The 24,024-nt window shown below is 36.8% G+C and overlaps 1 protein-coding gene across 2 annotated transcripts in view; it reads right to left on the minus strand.

Moving 5' to 3' along the window:
* Window positions 1-2,480: 2,480 nt before the first annotated feature.
* Window positions 2,481-24,024, minus strand: part of Hcs (holocarboxylase synthetase-like protein) — a 102,713-nt gene continuing 81,169 nt past the window's right edge. For both annotated transcript variants that reach the window (XM_090379864.1, XM_090379863.1), the window contains exons 12-15: window positions 22,678-22,838; window positions 12,948-13,062; window positions 8,350-8,563; window positions 2,481-2,727 (exon numbers count right to left, since the gene is read on the minus strand). In XM_090379864.1, coding sequence (XP_090235990.1) covers window positions 2,559-2,727; window positions 8,350-8,563; window positions 12,948-13,062; window positions 22,678-22,838 — 659 coding nt within the window. In that variant the 3' untranslated portion in view covers window positions 2,481-2,558. The remainder of the gene's footprint in view (window positions 2,728-8,349; window positions 8,564-12,947; window positions 13,063-22,677; window positions 22,839-24,024) is intronic.

The raw sequence follows: 24,024 nt of genomic DNA on the forward strand, positions 1-24,024 counted from the left end.
TTCCTAAAACGAGGCCTCCAAACCTGTATGCAGTACTCAAGGTCTGGCCTGACCATTGCCTTATACAAGGGGATAATCACCTCCTTAACCCTGCTAGCAAAATTCCTATATTGACAAGACCCCATTAGCTACTCTTGCAACCTGTCTGCACTGCTCAGAAAACTTCATACCTGCTGCACAATTATCCCCAGGTCTTTTTCATTCTCCACTAGCCTGAGTGTAGTTCCACATAGTTGGTATGTTATTCTGGGGTTGCTGCTACCCATATGGAGTACTTTGCATTTGCATTTTGAATATCAGAATCAACATATGCACAAGTACCACCTTTGAAGCGAAAGGAATCTCCTCAATACAATACAGTGAATAATTGGGACAACTGAGATAAGCAGTGGTTGAATCAACCAATAACTGGGAATCTGTCAGAAAAAGTACACGAGGTTTGGCAAACTGTAAGTGGATTAGAACTGAGACCACATATATTTGTGGAATGAACAAGTGTTTAGGAGGTTTAGATCTTTTCACAGATAAGTTTGCTCAATTAGTTTGACAATTCATGATGTATTCAATAGTAAAAATTTGGAGAGGATATGTATGAAGTAATGAAATTTTTGGATATGGCATACAGATGACAAGAATATGCCTGGCTCTTTGACATAATGTGGACTTGACAATGCCCCCCCCCCCTGCATACACACACTACTTGTACTCCCTCCAATTACTATCTGGCAGAGTAGAGGCAGCAAGATTATATACTAGCTGATCCGGAATTTGTTTAATTCTCCTAGAGAGAATTAATAATAGGTTTGGTCTGGTGGACTATCTAGCGATTAGCATGTGAATAACATTTTAGAGCTGTATCCTCAAAATATAAGGAAGATTGGATCTTGCCATGATGTCCATGGCAAGAGACACCTCAAAAGAGATGGGAGATTATGATGGACATCATAATCTCCCATCTCTTCCATCATGCAGTATGATTGATGATGGAAGAAATGGGATGATTGCCAGAGCTTTGCTCTGAAGCCTTAAACATGGGTTCTACCACTTCAAGCCTCCAATAAGCAAAGTGGTGGTATAGCACCAATTGATGAGAATCATCGTCTATTGTAATACATTCTTTCATGTGGTGTGGGCACCACACACCTCAACCCCTGCTTAGGTTGGTCTACATCAGAGTGGTCACCTCTGGTACTCTAGGTGCTGCATTTCAGGACTTGTACATGGGGATTATACCCAGGGTTACTAACAGGCCCACCTGTTAGTAGCCAAATCCTCTGCTTGCATCATGAAGGTGCAAGCAGAGGATTTGGTTATCACAGACTGACTGGACTTTGCTGAAATTAGGTCCACTTGACTTGAGTGTCACTTGAATATCAGTTCCACTGATACAGCTTGCCTTCCAAAATTATCAAGTCTGTAAGTATTTAAGGAGAAATGCTGGCAATAACTAGTTAATTGAAGTGTATAAATACTTTACTTATAGATGAATGTATAATTGTCACATAATTAAATAATTAAAAAGAAACAGACAATGAAATTTATACCGAAAAATGTACACAGCTGCCAACGTTTGACTCTCAGAAAGCTGGAGATGAATGAGTATAAACACTTAAAGGTATAGTTCAGATGTTGAAAGAAGATATTAGCAAGTTACATATATCAAAAAATTCTCTAATAAAGATAAAATGATCATATAAATTTTTGTTTCTGCTTTAGAACAGCAGAGGCAAGCCATTTTTCTTTTCTCAAAAGGAAGTGTAATGAAATAGATCTTTAAAGATAAAGAGAAGAAAACAAGTCTTTGAAAAATGTATTTGGATTTGAAGCTAACTTCAGTTAAAATCAAAATCGATGTGTTTATGCCAAAACATCTTTCCTTGATGACTTTCAGATGATTTTTTTTTTTGCTTTATATCTGGACTTACTACAAGAGCCAAAAAATTGTTCATTTGCTTTAAAAAAAGAGAAGAAAGAGATACAGTAATTTTAAGCCTTTCTCTCAATGCATACATGTTTTCCCTTGCAAGCTAATTTATATGGAGCTTGTGACACTTTGTGCTTGTTGCTGCTTTGCTAATTTATGCTTTCTGTTGCAGTATATAGCTGATTTCTAAACTATTGCTTGTAAATAAATTTTATTTGTTTTAAGAAATTTATTTCTTTGATTTTGGGAAATATGAAAAATTATATGGTCATTAATAAGTCAAACTTTGAACTTGAAGATCTAAGGGGAAATGCTTAAATCTATAGATAAGTAAATTGACATGTGTAGTACACAAACTAATGTAAAATTATACTGCAAAAAACTAAAACATGTTTGTAAAAACAAAGAACATATTTATTATCATGCAATGAAGTAGGCTACATAAAATGAACTAACAAATAACTGCATATTTCATCACCAGGACAATAAATTAATCTATAAAAGTTTATAAACATACAAAAACTTAAATTATACTAAAATAAATTTTTCTGATAAACAAAAAAGCTAAGATGTACAGCCTATCTACAAGATCCGAGAGTTTAGATTTGTACAAATTACCAAACTACTCAGACCATTACTGAGTTTTAGCTATAATAAGATTCTTCATCATATCAAAGCTGTTGCCATCAGGATGTAAGGAAATGCTTTCGCCTGATTCTGTTTTAACCAAAAGGAAACCATAATCATCCAGACCTTGGATTGTTACCATTTCATTTCTGCTTTCCAACATTACTTTGCAGTCACTGTAAGAATGGAAATGAAAAAAAAGTTGCATTAGATATTTAGATAAAATTTAATCATAAAACATCTAATATTTCATTACCTTTTGTAAATTACATTACTGACTGAAAAATACAAAATACAAATGAAATGCAATGAAAGAACTAAATCCATCATACTGCCGTATATTGACTAGTTTGAACTTGTCATTAGGCATATTTAAATGTTTCATAATGTTCAAGTTTTTTTTATTTTGATGACATCTCTGGGCATCAATGGTATGCAGCCAAAGATAAACAGTATCTACAAAATATTTTATTAGATACTGTAATAATATGTTTTGATATTATTACAGTATCTAATTTTGATATTATTACAGTATATAAATTTGATATTAGTGCCCTTGTGTCACTGCACTTGGGAAGATGTGACAACTATACTTATAAAATCATCAGGTCCTACTTCCAAGACAGGGGTCGGTACTGGGGCCACTCCTCTGGAATGTAGTCTTAGATCAGTGGATGACAAAATATCACGAGGAGGCTATGAAAATCGCTTACGCTGATGACTTAGTAATTACTGTTGAGGGCCGTTCAAGGAGGATACTCGAGGAAAAAATGCAAATTATATTAAATGATCTATTTGTATGGAACTTAACAAACTAAAAATATCGCCAACAAAGACCAAATTTATGACCTTCAAAGCTCATTTTAACTATAATCGACCTCCTAAGATCTTAATAGACAACTCTCAAATCTCATATGTATCTCAAAACAAATATTTAGTCATCCTAATCCATGATAAATTAAGTTTTGTGCCACATGTATGTAAACTTAGAGATAAAATAAGGAATTTTACTGCCTCAATAATAAGAATATCAAGGAAAGAATGGGGACTTAGTAAAAGAATCTTGTTTTTATATTATAAAACAATATTTCTGCCAATAGTCTCATATGCGGCAACCATTTGGTAGCACAGTCATAACGGTTAAAATGAAAATTAAACTTATTTCTCTTCAAAGATCCATGTTATTATCTGTTTTAAATTCCCCTAGAACAGTATCAAACAACGCATTACAAGTCTTAGCAGGAACCATTCTCCTGGATCTGTATATCGTATTCAAGGGGATGACAGGTCAGCTTAGGAAAGGTTTGGCTTCGGAACTAATGGAAATAACATCTGATCCAGTGAACAAGGTCAAGAAGAAAAGATTGTGGGAACATCTGACATCTGTGTGGCAGGATCGGTGGAATGCCAGCGAACATGGAATAGTTACGAGGCAATTTATAACCAAAGTGGACTTTAATGCTGCCAAGGAAATAAATCCTTGGTTTGCTCCTTCGATGAATACAATGTACTTATTAACGGGACATGGCTCCCTCAGAGCCAAGTTACATGAACGTGGACTTGAGCCAGACCCTTACTGCACTTGTGGGGGTGTGGAAACTTGGTCTCATGTTTTATTTGACTGCCCACAGTATCTTCAGGCACATTTAGAGTTGTTTAGCAGTGTATCGGATCTGACAGAAGATAACATAAGTCCCTTGGTCAAAAGCTATAGGAATTTTAATGCTTTACAGACATTTTCAGTGACTGTTTTTAAAAGAAGACTAGAAATAAGATCCCTTCACCCTCGAGGAAATTAGATGTAGGATGTACAGATGAATTATTAAAGAAACATATACTAAGATTATTTGTTTAGGTTCTCGGCTGGTTGGAAGTCGCAGATCGGATGCTTCGATAGAACTCTAATGGAAGGATATACAGGGACCCTCAGGTGTTAAGAGAATTCTGAAAAGAATGTTGATTGGTTCTGGGACATGATACCTGAAATTAAAAACTAAGGAACTAGAGGGAAACATAGTTTACAACCATAACTTCTTCTGAAACTTATGCAGTTATACCTTGTTTGGTCTTAAGTGACCTCTAGATCTGTGAACATATACTGCATACATACACTTGAAAACTACAGGAACTTAATGAAACATGTTTTTTACAATGAGAACTTTTGTAAGTGAAAATACTCCATTTTCTTACCTATGGACTGTCATTGGAATTCCAAATTATACAGAAGTTAGGATTCTCGGGAAAAAGAGAATAATTAGCAGTCTTCAGCAACTAGAAGAGAACCACTTGAAGAAGAGTTTTAAGACATTCTGGCACAGAACGGAGAAGACTACTGGGACTGACTTCTTTCTTGAATGAAATCAAACTGGACAGTTCAACTTGTGACTTCATTTGAAAATAAGAAAATGTACTGAGAATAATTGAACTGTGGTGAAAAAGACTAAGACTAGGAAATCATGTATATATGTTAATATAATTGTTACAATTGTTTTGCTAGAACATCCTCCTAGCCTTGAAGTGGTTGGTCCTGGTGACTCGGGACCAAAATTACATATGTCCTAAGAACAGGAGTGTTTGATCAAGATACTCAGACCATAAATGTATATAACTACTAGTTTTTTTTTTTTTTTTGCTGGCTCTCAGGCAAGGGCAACCTGGGAGCGGGATTGCAGGTACTCGCCAGCATTGCACTACCTCTGGCGGGTGCGAGATTTTGGGTGGTAATTACACCAGTACAGGATGACTGTTGACCCAGGCCCGATGCTAGGGATGGGCACCAGGCAGCAGCTGCCCATACGTTGGCTGCACCCTGGTGACATAATAGCCTGACACAAACAAAACAACACACATTAATATTGCACACATACACTGATGCTTTTCAGGCCCATTATGCAGAGTTTCTGCACCATAACAGAGTACAAAGGTGGAGATGGGCTAACGCCTAGGAGCCACCCCAATATAAGAACACACACATAGTACCTTGATTACCATTATATAGAATGGATATATATATATATATATATTTATGATAATGTCTATAAAACTGTATATAATCTTGTATACAAATTGTTTATATCATGAGAATGTACATAAAATTGTGTGTGTAAATAAATGTAATGGAAAAGCCTCTACTATATTTATAACAATATTCTCTTAGTTTCCAATCATCCACCACAATGTTGTGAACTTTACTGATGTTTTCTGGTGTGGTTGCTATTGATGGATGTCCACTGCATCGTTCATCTTTGACACTGGTTTGCCATATTTAAATTCAGCCACCCAATTTTTGACAGTTGCATGTGATGTGCTAAATTCCCTTAATTGTTTATGGTGATGGAAAATGTTAAGTTGTACCAGTGTGTTTGAATGGTAAAAGCAGTTCAAAGATGGATGTGAGAATATTCATGATGATCCAAGAAGTGAGTGTCCATCATCCTTTTGAAATGAGAACAGAGTTGCAAAAGTTCAGGAAATTGTGGGAGGAGATCTTTGCTTGACCCTCAGAATGATGACTGATGAGTTGGATATGAATAAGGAGATGATTCATCAAATTCTGCACGCAATGCAGATGTAGGGAAAAGATCTGTACAAAATCTGTGTTTCACAGCTTCACGGATGAGCAGAAGCAAAGAAGAGTTCACACTGCAAAGACTTCATCAAGACAATCCTAATTTCCTGACTGTATTGTCAATTGGAGATGAGTGTTGGGTGTTTCAGTATGATCCAGATCCACCAAGGCCCAAAAAGTTTATAGAAGTCCAGGATCAAGACAATGCTGATCATGTTTTTTGATAAACAAGGTGTGATACAAAAGGAATTTGTACCTGAAGGGGAGAAAGTCAATGCTGTGTTCTACATATATGTACTTCAAAGAATATTGAAGTGCATTTCACAGGTGAGGCTACAATTTCAAGAGAAAGGCAGCTGGTTCTTGTTGCAATGCCCTGCCCATTCTGCACTTGCTGTGAAGACATTTCTGACAAAACATGGCATTTTACAGATCGACCGTCCACCCTACTCTCCCAATCTAAAACCAGTGGACCTTTTCTCTCTTTCCTAAAGTGAAAACCAAAGTTATTGAAGAAAAAACATAACTGCTGAACTGAACATCATCTTTTTGGATACCTTCACTGACTCTTTTTAGAAACTTTTATAATGATGTAATAAGTGCATTCAAGGTGGTAACTACTTTTAATAAAAACAAACCCATTATTGAGCTCCTTCATTTTGTGTTCTTTCTATTGTACCAGTACGGAAACTTTATTGCCACACCTCGTATGTGATAAGCTATGAAAAAAAAAAAATTATTATTGCAGCATATTGCTATATAATGTGCATGGTTTCAAAAATATTTTCACTGAGAGTATGATTAGTAGAAGTCTGAACTATTTCACATCTGAAGAAGGCAGAGAAAATATAAAAAAAATAAAATAAATAAATAATATATATATATATATATACACACACACACAGTATATCCAATCAATTCCCTTTATCAAACGAAGAATAATCAAGGCATTCTCTGCAGAGAAAAGAAACAAACCAATTTGGACATTTTTTCCCCTCCTAACTGAAAACAAAAATCTGCAGAATTAACCATACATATTATATATATATATTCAAGTGGTTTATTAGCTATTATTTTATATTAATCCTAATTGTAATTGTTCAAAAATACTTGCCTATCTTGTGCAGGCTGCAAAGATAGAATTAGCAAGTAAATATTTTTGTATTGACTTTTCTAAGTGTAAGTTGTTTCCAAAAAGCAGTCAATGTCTGGCTATATAGCTAATGGGAGGCGAAGTTAGGAAAGTACTTAGTCTAGCAATAGACACTCCTGCCCTCATATTGCACTAATAGTTCAGAGTGTTGAAGAATTTTAGGGGAAGGACAGTGAATAGAATATGATTGTAGAAAATACAGTTGGTGCTCAGGAAATCCAGGGGCGCAAGTTCCCGTCCGTATTAGTAACGGCCCTAGATTACATTTTCGGATATACAGAGAGAGAGAGACAAAGACAATTTTTTCCAAATTGCAAATACCTACCCAATCTAGAGCGTTACTAATACGAATGGGAACTTGCACCCCCAGATTTCCTGAGCACCAATTGTATTTTCTACAATCATATTCTATTCACTGTCCTTCCCTTAAAATTCTTCAACACTCTGAGCTATTAGTGCAATACGAGGGCAGGCGTGTCTACTGCTATCCTAAGTACTTTCCTAACTTCGCCTCCCATTAGCTATATAGCCAGACATGGACTGCTTTTGGAAACAACCTACACTTAGAAAAGTCAATACAAAAAAAAAAAAAAAAAAATATATATATATATAAGCTAAAATAGGATATTTGCCAGTAGCATGTCAAACCAGTAGAGTGAAAATGAAGTTAACCAAATAAAATAACAGAAAAATAGGAGGTGGGGTAATAAAGTAGAAGAGGGTAGTGTTGAAGCATCGTTCTTAAAATAATTTAGAAAATTAAGCCAATTAAAAGAAATTTAATGGCACCCCTAGTAGGCACCCATTTCTGAATTATGTAAAATCTCACTAAGGTGGAAACGTGGACTAACAGCATTACGTGACCAAATTTTTCTTATTTATTTTTACTATATATTTTTATTACTTTTTATCTCTTTATTTAATTTTTAGATTAATTGGATTACACACACACACACACACACACACACACACACACACACACACACACACACACACACACACACACACACACACACACACACACACACACACACACACACACACAGAAATAATTAAGTATAAATAAGGCTGTTTTACCTGTGAAGCCAGTTAGAATAATAAAGTGGAAGAATGGCAGCAGTTCCTTGGTTCTGGAATAGATCAACAAGGTGCTCAAGCTGTGTTAATGTTCTTGCTATAATCTCTTCTACAGTGAAAGGAGAAACTGAATATCCAGTACTCTGCTTGTGTAAAAGAAGCATATCATTTATACAAGCAGTTGGAAGTGTATTGCTGACATTCACACCACATCCTGTAAGGAAAAATTTAATTATTTAGGAAGCATGCACTGCAACCTTCCATAAGTAGGAGTGGGTGCACTACCACCACCAAATTTGAGCGTCTATAGCAGGTCCATTTTTGAATATTTTTTGTAACTTTTATAACTTTTTTAGTTATTTAAAAAAATCACTTTCACATAACAAAAAATTAAATTCAGCCACTTTCATAATGGATCCTTTTAAAATTTTATACTGCACTTTCCAATTGAGAATGCCATTTTTTTGTTGCCTAATTAATTAAGATATATTCACTAAATATTATTCATAATCTCTTTTTTTTTTTATTTGAATTAGTAAGAATTTTGCATGAAGCCATTTTCATATTGAAACTTTAAAAAATTTAGTATTGTAATTATCAGAAATGAAACTAATAGACAATTTTCAAAATTTTTTTCTTCTAATCAGTAAATATTATATTCACACTGGCAGCAATTATTTTTTACAAAAATAATTTTCAAACTTAAGTGTACTTTAGCTGACACTTCAGAAGTGGTCTAGCACAGACAGAATTAGGTAATTCTGGTCAATTTTAATTTTTTTATTGGTCAACAATATTACTGACTTTATGAGAATGAAATATCTTATTCAAAATTACATTTGAATTTTTAAATAAAATTTGTTAAAAATATAACTTTACAAATATAATAAATTTTTTTCCAGAAAAAATCCTAGATACATAGTATGCAACTGTAAGATTTCATATTCATAGCTACAATAGCTATTTTTTAAAAATTCTTTTTGTAAAATCATCCTGCCATTTTTACTTTTAAGAAAAGCTATAAAATTAGATTAATTCATTTAACTAATCTTAATCAAATTAAGATTAGTTGTTAACATTAAAATTTAGTATTAGTACCAGTGTTATAGAGTGCAATAAAGTCTGAAGTTAAAAAAAAAAAAAAAAAAAAAAAAGGAAAAAAAAATTTAAACTGCTTGTCAAGAGATAGCACTCTTGACCAAAACTGAATTAAAACAAAACCTTAAAGTATTTTTTTAATCACACTTCGTTGCACTCTATCTCTTCACCGCAGAAACTTAGTCCAGGTTTATACATATCCTTGAAAAGAATATATACTATTAAAATAAATAGAAAACAAAAACCGAGTAGATGCAGTAGTACTATTCAGTTGAATTAGTTAGATAGCAGATTTAACTATAGCTAAATTACAGAACTGAAAAATTTTTATTTTAAACTTCTTGTGTTTCACCTTTCTTTAAATATGAACCAGAATACAGGCAGTTCTCGCTTTACGAGTTCCCAGGTTTATGAGTTTTCCCCCCCAAGTATCAAGTATCAACAAAATTGCAAAAAATGAATGTTAAACATTCATAAATACCACATTCCCAACCACGTGCATAGCTATACAATACAGTGTATCCTGCTTTATGATATTAATCAGTTCCAGAGACACCATCGTATCGTTAAAATATCGTAATGTGAACCCAATAACACATTGTTTTTTGGTAATTCGTTTCAAGATCTCGGAAATTGAAATTTTCGCTATATAACTTAGCTATTTATCTCTCTAAAATGTCATTTTTAAGGTCACATAAAAGGTCGTGAGCGTGGTTTGTAAATTGTACTAGTTACAAATTCAAATTGTAAATTGTATTAGTTACAAATTCAAATCATTAAAATGCACTACACTTTCATCGTTATCATATTTTCTGTTATAAGAATCAATTTTAAATGGCTTTGTGATATTTTTATAAAGAACATTTCTGGAGGTCACGCCCATAAAACAAAAACAATTTGCACTTTCTGGTTTATTGGGCTTTTCAGTTACTGCAAGCAATTACAAAAGGGTAGTAAACTCGATGCTATTGCATTTGTGAAAACACCGATAGCTGGAATTGTGTGGTTTTTTATGTTATTATGGTGAAACGTGTTTCCCCTTTACTGAAATCTTCAATTGTATAAAAACATAAATAAATTTTCAGAATCTTCTCTTCATTCCTTTTTTTTTTTTTTAAGCTTCGTAAACTTGTTACTCCACGTGAATTGTGTTAGTTGCAATTTATGGGTGCCGTTAAAAAATGCTTATGCATGCAATCGTGAAATTTATAATTAAAAGAAAAGATTATCTTGGAAACAAATGCATTAGCATTAGTAGAGGCATATGATGCAAGAAAGCAAGCTTATGCAGCATCAGCCAAAAAAAAAAAACCACTTCCGCTTCGCCCCTCCATTTGTTCGAAACACCTGTCCAGCTGAGCCTCAAATTTATTCCACAACAAGGGATAGAAGTCTCTTCCACCAACCAACTACCCGCTGGCTAAAGGCAAATTTCCGCACATCTATCCTACATCTGTCTTTCCTCAATCTGAATTTATGCCCTCTCAGGTGATTATTCTGAGCAAGAGGAAGAATTCCATTGGCACTGAGCATGCTCAAACCATTCAAGGCTTTATACACCTCTATCAGATCACCTCGCTGGTGCCTAGTCTCCAGACACTGTAATTTGCAAAACTTAAGCGTTTCTTCATAAGAGCAACCCTTTGTTCCATTCACTAATCTTGTTGCCCTTCTCTGTACTCGTTCCAGCAGCTCTACATCCTTCTTGAAATGAGGCCTCCAGACCTGTATACAGTACTCAAGGTGTGGCCTGACCATTGCCTTACACAAAGGAATAATCACCTCCTTATCCCTGCTACAAAAATTCCTGTATATCATTGACAAGACACCATGAGCTACTCTTGCAGCCCATCTGCACTACTCAGAGAACTTCATATCTGCCTGCACAATTACCCCCAGGTCCTTTCATTCTCTACCACTGTCAGTGTAGTACCACAGAGTTGATACGTTGCTCTGGGGTTGCTGTTTCCCATATGTAGTACTTTACATTTTTCAATGTTAAACTTCATTTGCCACCTCTCAGTCCATCTGCTCAACCTTTCCAAGATCCTGTTGCAGCAGCATAGCGTCATTAGTGTCCTTAACAACCCTGCCATCCTTTGTATCGTCTGCAAACTTGGACATTAAGCTTGATATAACATCATCAATATTATTTATAAATACAGAAAACAATAATGGACCCAACACTGGACCCTGAGGGACTCCACTAATAACATTAGTCCACGATGAACAGTATCCACTGATTACCACTCTCTGTCTCCTCCCCCTCAACCACCCCTTTATCCATAGCAGCAATTTGCCTCCAATGCCTCTTGAAACATTTCTGAAGAAGATGACTCCTTGTGCAACAAACCAACGAGTGTTGAGCCAATAATGAGTGATCAACGAGTGTGCATTTAGTCGATGATGAAGAATAAACATTCTTTAACATTTGTAAGTTGTAAATAATTTCTCTATTATAATTTGCTTGATTTTACAGGTTATGTTTTCATTTCTTTCGATAACTCAATCATTGTTTAAACATAAACTAATTAGCTAACTAATTTCATCGAACCCCAGTTGTTGTTTGGTTTTTAGGAGCATTAGCAACTAAGGCCATATTGCTCTGGGGATGTGCGGTAGTCATTCTCTAACCTTTCCGCATCCTCCGTATTTGGTGGTCACGGGCTCGAACCCCGGTCTAATCAAGAAGCGTGTGCTACGTACTGCTGCTCTTGCCCACTTGGCTATGGAGGCACCTTGAACCCCAGGGGCTCACATCTGGAGGCACCTCCGTAGCCAGGTGGGAAGGGGCAGCAGTGCGTCACACACGCTTCTTGATTGGACCGGGGTTCGAGCCCGTCACCACTAAATACGGAGGATGCGGAAAGGTCAGGGAATGACCACCGCATATCCCGGAGCAATATGGCCTTAGTTGCTAATGCTCCTAAAAACCAAATAACAAACAAACAATAACATAACTAACAAGCTCACATCTGGTGAGTATGGGCTTGGCACACCTAGGGTCCTGAGCTGGATATCATCATTCTTCTCTTTCTTGGTGATTCCTTTCTACTTGTCTCTCTCACACCATCTTTCTCTCTCTCTCTCAAGGTAACTCGGGAACTTTTTTTTTTTTTGGCTGGTGCAGCATAAGCCTCAGTCTTCCTTGCACCATATAGCTGCTAATAATAATAATAATAATAATAATAATAATAATTGTTGAGAACTTAATCCCTATTTTTAACCTTATGTCTATGGAAAATAAATTCCTGCTTTACGAGCGCTAGGAACGAATTAACTTGTAAAATCCAGAACTACCTGTATAAACTTTCATCAATTTACACACAGGTATGTTTACCATGATGCATAGCAGCAGTTAAAAGAGGCAGAACAACCCATTACTAGAACAGTTTTCTAATTTTTGGGAGACTAATTAAGTCACTTACTTACACACACACACATTGTAAGTGACTAATTAAAAAAAAAAAAATCACAATTTAAGAGGGGAAAAAAATTACCAATGCAGCAATGAACTGTATCTCCAATCACTGTGGAATTAACAATATTTCCTCCAAGCTTAACTGAATTACTGTAATAAATATCATTAGGCCACTTCAGCTTCAGCTCCAGCTCCTGAAAAAAAAATTAGTATTACAGAGACAGTCTAAAAAGAAGAAATAAATATTAATGCTTAAAAAGGGCCTTCCATACAAAAAGTTCTGTTCTTACAGAAAGCTAACACTTACAAGGGTGGTTCAAAAAGTTCATATTCTAATACATACCAGAAAGCTATACCATTATGATTCTCTTATTATTTTTTAACACAGTCCCTCAGCCACTACAATGTGCTTCTCCCACCAATGCTCTAGTGTTTAGATCCCATTGGAAACAAAATCATTATCTTGTTCCTCCAACCACACAGCCACAGCTGCAACCACCACAGAGTCAGAGGCATATCTCTTCCCACAGATGTTATCCTTCAGCTTGGGGAACAAATAAAAGTAACTAGAGATAAGATCTGGAGAACAGAATGAATGCAGAAGCAACTGAAATCTCATATGGTTGTCATTGCAATCTGGAAGGTGTGACTGGGTGCACTGTCACTAAGGAACAAGACACCTCTTCACAGTTTTCCATGCTGGTTTTCCTTGATGGATTCACGATGTTGCCTTATGAAGTTACCATAGTATGCACCATTGACAGTGGTGCCCTTTTCCAGGCAGCCAATCATGATGCCTTATGCATCCCAAAAAACTGATGCCATTACCTTGGCAACTGACGGAGCAACAGAAAACCTCCATTTTGTGTGGAAGGTAGAGAACATGAATACTTCCACATTAGACTTTGTTTTTTAGTCTCTGGGTAAAAGTGACAAACCCATGTTTCACCAACTGTAACAATCCTGGACCAGAAATTTCATAGATTCTCATGAAGCATCTTTTGGTGATGCACATTCATTTGCAGCCTTTTGCTCATCTGTCAACATTTGTGGGGACCAATCAAGAACTGACCTTTTTCATCTTCAAAGATTTCATCAGGACTGAATCAACGCTGCCAAATGAAATGCCTATACACTCAGATATACACCTAATGGCCATTTGTCTGTCTTGCATCACTAGATCATGCATGCGATTGAGGTTTTCCTCAGTGGTGGACGTGGAGAGTTGTCCTGAACGATCCGCATCATCTTACTATTCCCTGCTACAATGAAATTCTCTATGCCACTTCACAACTGTGGAATATGCAACGAGCCTTATCAATTTCTCATTCCCCCAATACCTGCACTATATCGGCACGAACCTCCTGTGGGGACAATCCTTTCAAAGACAGGTATTTTATCACCACCCATAGTTCTTTTTTCTCCATTTTGAAAATTTTCTACTTAGTTTACAAAATTACTTGCAAAAAAAAGGTCTGGGTCTATTAAACTGAGATTTGGTACAGTCACATACAAGAAGATGTACTACCTGCTAAAAAAATACTACATAATCATATTTACTATAAATAGTTTAGATTATAAACTTTTTGAATGTTGGTCGTATATATATGAAAAGTTCTTAAATAAATAAATAAATTAAAAAACATACAAAACGTTTAACAGCATATATCATATACCTCAGGATTCTTGAAGTTCCAATAAAAAAAAACTGTTTACTTTTTACGATATTGTAGCAAAGCAGTGAATCAAAATAAGACAATTTTTTTAAAGAAATGTGTTTCTATCTCACTTTCCAGTTTGTAAAAATTTTGGATTAAACAGATATAAATTTATTAATTTAGAAAAGTTGTGTGAATACATAAAGGTCTTATTACCTTACAGTTAATAGTAGGCCACCTTCCTGAGACAGAGATTAATAACAAAATAATTTATATGTAAGTTATTCTATGATTATTAATTATATATTAATAATAAAATGAATTTATAGCATTAGCATTAGCATTAGTAGAGGCATATGATGCAAGAAAGCAAGCTAATAAGCTTGCTTTCAGCATCAGCCAAAAAAAAAAAAAAAAAAAACCCTCTCCCATTTCAACCCTCCGTTCGTTCGAAATACCTGTCCAGTTGAGCTTTAAATTTGTTTAGGCTATCAACTTCAACAACAAGTGATGGAAGTCAGTTCCACCAACCAACCACATGCTGGCCAAAGGCAAATTTCCGCACATCTATCCGACATCCGTCCTTCCTCAATTTGAATTTATGTCCTCTGAGGTGATTATTCTGAGAAAGATGAAGAATCCCATTGGCATTGAGCATGCTCAAACCATTCAAAGCCTTATACACCTCTATCAGATCACCTCGCCGGTGCCTAGTCTCCAGACTCTGTAATTTGCAAAACTTAAGCCTTTCTTCGTAAGAGCAACCCTTTGTTCCATTTCCTAATCTTGTTGCCCTTCTCTGTACCCGTTCCAGCAGCTCTACATCCTTCTTGAAATGAGGCCTCCAGACCTGTATACAGTACTCAAGATGTGGCCTAACCATTGCCTTATACAAGGGAATAATCACCTCCTTATCCCTGCTAGAAAAATTCCTGTATATCATTGACAAGACACTATGAGCTACTCTTGCAGCTCGTCTGCACTGCTCAGAGAACTTCATATCTGCCTGCACAATTACCCCCAGGTCCTTTTCATTCTCCACCACTGTTAGTGTAGTACCGCAGAGTTGATACATTGCTCTGGGGTTACTGTTACCCATATGTAGTACTTTACATTTGTCAATGTTAAACTTCATTTGCCACCTCTCAGCCCATCTGTTCAACCTTTCCAGATCCTGTTGCAGCAGCATAGCGTCAGTAGTGTCCTTAACGACCCTGCCAACCTTTGTATCATCTGCAAACTTAGACATTAAACTTGATATCCCATCATCAATATCATTCATAAACACCGAAAACAACAATGGACCCAACACTGAACCTTGAGGAACTCCACTAATAACATTAGTCCACGTTGAGCAGTGTCCATTGATTACCACTCTCTGTCTTCTGCCACTCAACCATCCCCTTATCCATAGCAGCAATTTGCCTCCAATGCCACACTGCTCCAATTTGTGCAGCAGTCTTCCATGTGCAACAGTATCAAAAGCCTTTCTAAGATCCAAATATATAATATCAAAGTTATTCCCTGCATCCAGTTCTTTTGTGACTACATCATAGTATCCAATCAAATTGGTCAGGCAAGACCTGCCCTTAACAAAACCATGCTGCGTCTGAGCTATAACTGAATTCTTATCTAGATGATCCTGCAGTGCTTCTTTAACCAGTGCCTCCATTAATTTACCTGGAACAGAAGTTAAACTAACAGGTCTATAATTACTTGTGTCAGCCTTTGATCCTCCTTTGTGAATTGGGGTTACATTTGCACATCTCCAGTCTATGGGTACCTCCCCTGAGTCCAAAGAAGCTCTCATAATTATGGCTAGGGGTTTGCATACTTCCTTTGCTGCCTCCTTTAATATAACTGGATAGATCCCATCCACCCCAGGTGCCTTTTTAATGTTTATCCTCAACAATCTCTCCTCCACTTTCCTCTCAGTTATTACAAAATCATCCAGCTCACTGCCAATGTTTACTTTACCTACATCATTCTCCTTCCTGAATAACTCCTCATGCGTGAATGTAGATGCAAAATACTCGTTTAGATTGTTAGCCACCTGAGCAGGATCCTCAACTGTTGAACCATCAATATCCAGTGGACCAATCTGATTCATCCCTTTCCTTCTCGAGTTCAAGTATGTAAAGAACTCCTTTCTGTTTTTCTTTGCCAAGGATTTTTCGTAGTCTGCCTTTGCCTGCCTAATCTCCTTTGTGACTTGGTTACAGACCAACTTATATCTATCATAGGCTTCCATGTCACCCATTAATTTGTATGTATCCCATGCATTTTTCTTCTCTGCCACATGTCTCATTAGTCCATCTGACAACCATTTAGGCCTAAACCTTGAACAATATTTCTTAGTTGGTATGTAAAGCCTGGTAGACACCAAGATTAGTTCCTTGAATGCTTCCCATTTTGAGTTTGCTGTTGGTAACATCAGCAGTTGGTCCCACTGTATAGAATTTAAATACTGTCTCAGACCATCATAGTCGCCTTTACGAAAACAAAAACCCTTCCCTTTACCTCTGATGGTAGTTACCTCCTTGAGTAAATCCCACTTCAACACACTGTGATCACTGCCACCTAGTGGTTCATTTATCTGCAGGTTCTTAATGCATGAAGAATCACTACTGATAATTAGATCAAGAGTATTGCTCCCTCTTGTTGCCTCACGAACATGCTGATGTAGAAAACAATCATCCAATAAATCCACAAAAGCCTTGCTAGTGTGCGAGTGACCAACCCACAAATTCCAGTCAATATCTGGGAAATTAAAATCCCCCATTATAAGACTCTCTGATTTACTGGCCCACTCTATTTCCCTGTACAATATATTATTATACTCATCAGAGTCATTAGGCCTATAGCACACTCCTACTCTCAATTTTGATTTCCCTATGCTTATGTCACACCAAACTGACTCGACACTGCCCTGTCCATCGATGTCAACTGGCTTCACTTCCTTTGACTTTATGTGTTTCTTAATTAATAGCATAACCCCTCCTCCCCTCCTGTCCTGTCTATCCTTTCTATATACATTGTATTCCCCAAATTCCAGTTCCACATTACTTATATCTGTGTGACACCACGTCTCTGATATCCCAACAATATCTGCCTTTGATGTTTTGAGCAATACCTCAAATTCATCAAATTTATTTACCAAACTCCTAGCATTGGTGTACACGCAGGTATACATGCACCTGTTTCTATTCTTAGCTACCCTAACACAACCCATGTGTTTACTTGTAACGCAATGACTACCAGCAGTCTCTGAAATATCCTGCATCTTGTTTTTCAGACTTCTGCTCATTTGAATAGAAGCAGTGCAAGAATCACTTCCACCTCTGCCAGTGGCTACTGTTAATCTATTAGTCCTTGTATCCCCCCCCAACTAGCAGTTTTCCGACCCACCTAACACTGCCTCGACAGCATCAGCAAAAATTCTTGCACCCTTTCTATTTAAGTGTATCCCATCCCTGTAGAAGCAATCTCTCCTGTTAACAAGTACAGTCCAGGCTGAAAAAAATTCTACCCCTTGAGCCTTGCACAATCCCTCCAGGGCCGAATTGATCGACAAGGCTCTCATCATATACTCCCTCCTATCGTGTCTGGGCAGAATTGCAGACACTTTCAAGTTCAACCCTAATTCATGGCTTTTTTTCAACAGTGACCTGTACTTGCTAAGTAATTCCGCCGGTCTCCTACTCTTAATATCATTAGTGCCAATGTGTACAACTATATCACCTTTTGTGCCCTTAAAAGATGATATCCGCTCTACAACGTCATCAACCTTTGCCCCTGGCAGACATACCCTGGTCCTATTCCACCTATCCTTTTTACAAAGCATGTTCCCCGTTTCCCTGACAATAGAGTCACCAACAACTACTAGTTCCTGTGGGACCAGCGCATTCTGCCTAGGGGGCTGCCCCTGTGTTGCCTGATGACCAAGTGCAAGCTCTGGCGTTGATGTGGGCACCTCAATTTATTTCCTTCGAGGGCATCCACCCTGTCCTTCAAGGTCTCATAAAGGCCCATAACAACGCTGAGTTGTCGCCTGATTTCCTTGCACTCCTTACATCGTGCACACACAAAGACATCCCCCTTGGCAGTATCATGTCCCGTACCCGACTACTCCGCAAACATCAAGCAAACAGTGCATTTTAATAGACTGTGATTCAGAGGGCAACTGCCCCCCTCAGTTCTCCCCTGAACCACAGCACTCCCATTAGCTTGAGCCTTTTGCTTTGCTGCTCTGGTCAGAGTCATGATTCCAATTTAATTCAATAAAATTTAAAACAAAAATTAAATCCTTAAGTTATATCCCAAAACAGTTATGTTATATATATATATATATATATATATATTTTTTTTTTTTTTTTTTCGGTATCTAGTGTTCCCTTTATACAACTTCCGTATCACGTGTACCACTATAGTTATGTATTAATTATTTGTTACGATTAAGTCGTTATATATATTTATAGAGTTAAAAATACAATTTAATTGACAATAAAGTTTATCAAGATTAATAGATTTACTGATTAATTGACAATATTATATTATGCAGTATACTACACTAAGCTTATGCTATCGTGTAAAAATGGCGGGAATTCACGAACGGTATTTCTACGGACTCGTAAGTATTGATTAGCTTCGAAATCTCGCTATCTCAATTTAGAATAAACTAAGGATCCTGACTAGGTCTATAATCTACTTATAGAAGATAATTTGATATAACAATTGGTTAATAAATCGACTAAATTTGGTTAAAAGACCTCTCGTTCAATTTGTGACACGTGGATTTGATACCGTTACCGATACTAAGTAATATCTACGAAATCTCTGTCTAAGTTAAACTTTAAACTAAGTATCGTAACTAGGAATATAAAGCTACTCTAGAAAATAAGTTAATATGACAATTTAAACTAATAAAGCAGAAAATAAATCAGGAAAAACTTCTCTGTTTGAAGAGCTTTAAGGAGCAATGTCTGCACAGGCTAACCTCGCACCAACCTCGCTTTTACTTTTCACAGAAAGTAAAAAGTAAAATAACCTTTTTACTTTCTGTGAAAATGAAAAAAATTCAATAAAAAAAAAAAAATGAATGCAATCGAAATGTAGTGTACTGCATAAATTGCCTACCTTATTACATAATAAAATTCATTTGGTTTACTTAGTATTATTCATATTTCACATTACTTCATTGTGACTAATCATGTTATGTACACCGAGCACATTAATTCTGGTACTTGAAAATATTTTAATACTGTAACTAAAAACACTGTATTTACAATAAAATAATTAAAACTAGTTTAAAATATTTAAAATATATAAATAAAAACAGTTAAAATATGACTGAAAACGGATATTAAAGAATATTAAAAATTTTAAAATATACCGTAACAACTCTAGCTTTCGGAGACGGCAGTCTCCTTTCTCAACAGCATACATTTTGCTGTATGTCACATCTTTAAATAGCAGGTCCACAGCATTCGTCACATGGTTCCCCAGGAATGTTATTGGTATTTCCCATTTGCGCACCAGAACCGGAAATGGCTCGGGAGTGCGCTACCCAAAACCATTCATCATGTCCCAAGACAACCGTTTCAAAGAGAGTGTGTAAGCGTACACCCTTATCTCTATTAATGGTATTACTGGCTGCCCCAATGCGTAAGCTCTCGAGCCATTTACGGTTCCAGAACTCCTGTGCATGATCTGTGTTGACAGCATCCTTCGGGGAGATCTGATGTTACTTCTCCCAGAAATGCTCTGCCACAGCAGACTTCCCGTAATTTGCAGTCTTTATTGCATTCATGTGTTCCCCCAGCTGGTCCTTAAGTCGCCACCCCCATCTCTCCCACATAACATACCTCACAATCCGGGCATTAAATTTCATAAACTACCATGCTCGGATAGTAAGGAATGTATGCAGTGCCCAGAGGGGTAGACGATTCACTACGGGTAGACCTCACTCCCCTAATGAATCTGTCTAAGACACTCTGGGGGGTTACCACATTTCTTAAGGTCTGCTGTGACTGATAATCTCATTATCTTTATCCTCTGAGGTGGTACAGTGGGATCCCACCCTATCAATTAAAGCCTTGACTACACTGTTTTTGTGTTGGCTGGTCTGTGCCGAGTTGTAACGGGTATACTGACCCGGCATATAGGCTTCCTATAAACATTGGTCTTAAGCCTAAATCCTTCTCTGACCACCAACATGTTAAGAAATAGTAGGGTGCCCTCTGTCTCCACCTCTGAGGTGAATTGGATAAACGGGGAGAAGCTATTAAGCACATTGAGTATTTGATCTTCTCTCCCCTTCTGAATAATGGTGAATGTGTCATCAACATATCTTTTCCATTTATGTGTGGGAAATTCCAAATCCTTAAAAATCCTCGATTCCAATTCTTCCAGGGCCAAATTGGCCACAATGGTGCTGCTAATAGGGGAACCCATGGCTGTGCCATGGACCTGCCCATACACGACGTCTTGAAAGACCATGGTGGTACTAGACAAACAAAATTCCACACCTTCACAAATATTATCTCCTTTGATGTTATATCTTTGTTTACCTGTATTCCGATTAAGTTTGGAGTTCAATGTGTTAGAACGGCATTACCTTTAAGTACTAGGTCGCTTTTAAGTGGTAATGATATTTGTGAAGGTATGGAATTTTGTTTGTCTAGTACCACCATGGTCTTTCAAGACAGCACAGCCATGGGTTCCCCTATTAACACCATCGTGGCCAATTTGGCCATGAAAGAATTGGAATCGTGGATTTTTAAGGATTTGGAATTTCCCACACATAAATGGAAAAGATATGTTGTTGACACATTCACCATTATTCAGAAGGGGAGAGAAGATCAAATACTCAATGTGCTTGATAGCTTCTCCCCATTTATCCAATTCACCTCAAAAGTGGAGACAGAGGGAACCCTACCATTTCTTGATGTGTTGGTGGTCAGAGAAGGATTTAGGCTTAAGACTAATGTTTATAGGAAGCCTATGTGCCGGGGTCAGTATACCCATTACAACTCGGCACAGACCAGCTAACACAAAAACAGTGTAGTCAAGGCTTTAATTGATAGGGTGGGGTCCCACTGTACCACTTCAGAGGATAAAGGTAATGAGATTATCAGTCACGGCAGACCTTAATAAGAAATGTGGTTACCCCCAGAGTGTCTTAGATAGATCCATTAGGGGAGTAAGGTCTACCCGACTGCATACATTCCTTACTATCCAGGCCTAACGGAATGCATTGTGTGAATAGTTCGGGGGTGTCAAATACGCTGTGTGCAACTACCGGGATAGAGGTTGCACACAGTGATATCAAGAGTTAAAGACCCCATACCGAAGGAAGCCAGCAGAGGGGTAGTTTATGAAATTTGCCCGGATTGTGAGGTATGTTATGTGGGAGAGATGGGCGGCGACTTAAGGACCGGCTGGGGAACGCATGAATGCAATAAAGACTGCAAATTACGCGAAGTCTGCTGTGGCAGAGCCTTTCTGGGAGAAGCAACATCAGATCTCCCCGGAGGATGCTGTCATCACAGATCATGCACAGGGGTTCTGGAACCATAAATGGCTCGAGAGCTTACGCATTGGGGCAGCCAGTAATACCATTAATAGAGATAAGGGTGCACGCTTACACACTCTCTTTGAAACGGTTGTCTTGGGACACGATGAACGGTTTTGGGTAGCGCACTCCCGAGCCATTTGCGGTTCTGGTGCACAAATGGGAAATACCAATCACATTCCTGGGGAACCATGTGACGAATGCCGTGGACCTGCTATTTAAAGATGTGACATACAGCAAAATGTATGCTGTTGAGAAAGGAGACTGCCGTCTCCGAAAGTTACATTTGTTACGGTATATTTAAAATTTTTAACATTCTTTAATATCTGTTTTCAGTCATATTTTAACTGTTTTTATTTATATATTTTAAATATTTTAAACTAGTTTTAATTATTTTATTGTAAATACAGTGTTTTTAATTACAGTATTAAAATATTTTCAAGTACTGGTTGGTGTGAAATTTAATTATTTAATATGAGTTTCCCAGCCTCGTAGGCCTATTTAGAGATACACATTAATTCTGAATACTGTTTCTGCAATTCAATAAATAACTCAAACTAAATTTCAAAAAATCTTGCCTCACAACCGGGAACTTTGTGGACAGCTTCAATTACAGCCAATGACATTAAGTGTTGCACAAATGGTGGGGCCTGTCCTAATTTTGATCTTAAGCTAAAGGAAAGATGAACAGTAAACATGGCACATCCTGCTGGACTTAACCATTGATTGCCACCTCTCCCTAAAAAAAGAAAGTGAATTAAAATTTTAAGAAAAATGGTAAGCAAAAACTTTATATTATTATTACAAAATACTGTAATTAACAAATGAAATCAAGGATATCTGTCTATTTGCATACATGCAAATCTGAAAGATTCCTAGAACCTTAATCCAAGACTATCCACATTATTGCATTCAGAAAACACTTTTAAATATGACAGGTGTTTCTATTTAAAAAAAAATATCTTAATTTCATTACTTTCAGAAATGCCTCAAGGAACAAGTCTCAGTTAAAAATAACTAATCAAAATGGGTTATCAACTGCTGTTTTTGTGCTATGGCCATACATGTGTTATCGACCTATACAGATGGAATGAGTCACAAATGCTATTTGTCTCTTCTCTCCATGTCACGATAATTAGTTCCACTTTGCTGTGTACAGTAACAGATTACACAGAGTAGGCCTGCAACTCATGAGGTATACACATCTGAGAAGTATGCTTATATGCAGCTGAACCCTGGACAGTATTATATTACAATAGTTATATTACAGAGGCAGTGTGATGGCATTAATAAGTCACTCAACTGATGTACAAAAACCTGTAAAAATTTCTCAGTGCAGGTTACTATGTCAGAAAGAAATGTTTTTATTATTGTTGTTGACCTTTGTCATCTGCTGACGCTATAAATGCAGTGGGTAACAGTAATGATACTACACTGTGTGTACAATGATCCAAACACCAGCATATAATGGAGTATCTTGATCTTGTTGAAGGTGCACCACTGATAATGCCCAAGAAATGTCTTCGGTCAGTGGTCACTTTGAGCAACAACCTCAACACTGTTCAGCAATTGGATTTACTTTGAAACATTATAGTGCAAAAATAATGTGGTGACAAAACTGATTTGACATTTTTATTATTTTATTACATGACCAAACAAAGCAATATTGCCTCCAATACAACACATTTTTGACTTAGATTTTTTTCCCAAAGGAACACAATAAAAAGAAAAAAAGAAGTTCATCATCATCAGCCATTTTCAATCCACTTCAGGATGAAGGCCTCTCCAGCAACTTTCCAGTTCCTTCTGTTTTGAGCATTGGCCATCCATTTACTACCCACAAACTCATGAATTTCATCTATCCATCTCTGCCTTTGTCTTCCAGGTTTTCTTCTAGCTCCTCTTGGGTACCATTCTGTTATTTT

Source organism: Mastigoproctus giganteus, chromosome 8 (genome assembly GCF_048544385.1).
Source record: "Mastigoproctus giganteus isolate SK-2022 chromosome 8, ASM4854438v1, whole genome shotgun sequence".
Classification (NCBI taxonomy): domain Eukaryota; kingdom Metazoa; phylum Arthropoda; class Arachnida; order Uropygi; family Thelyphonidae; genus Mastigoproctus; species Mastigoproctus giganteus.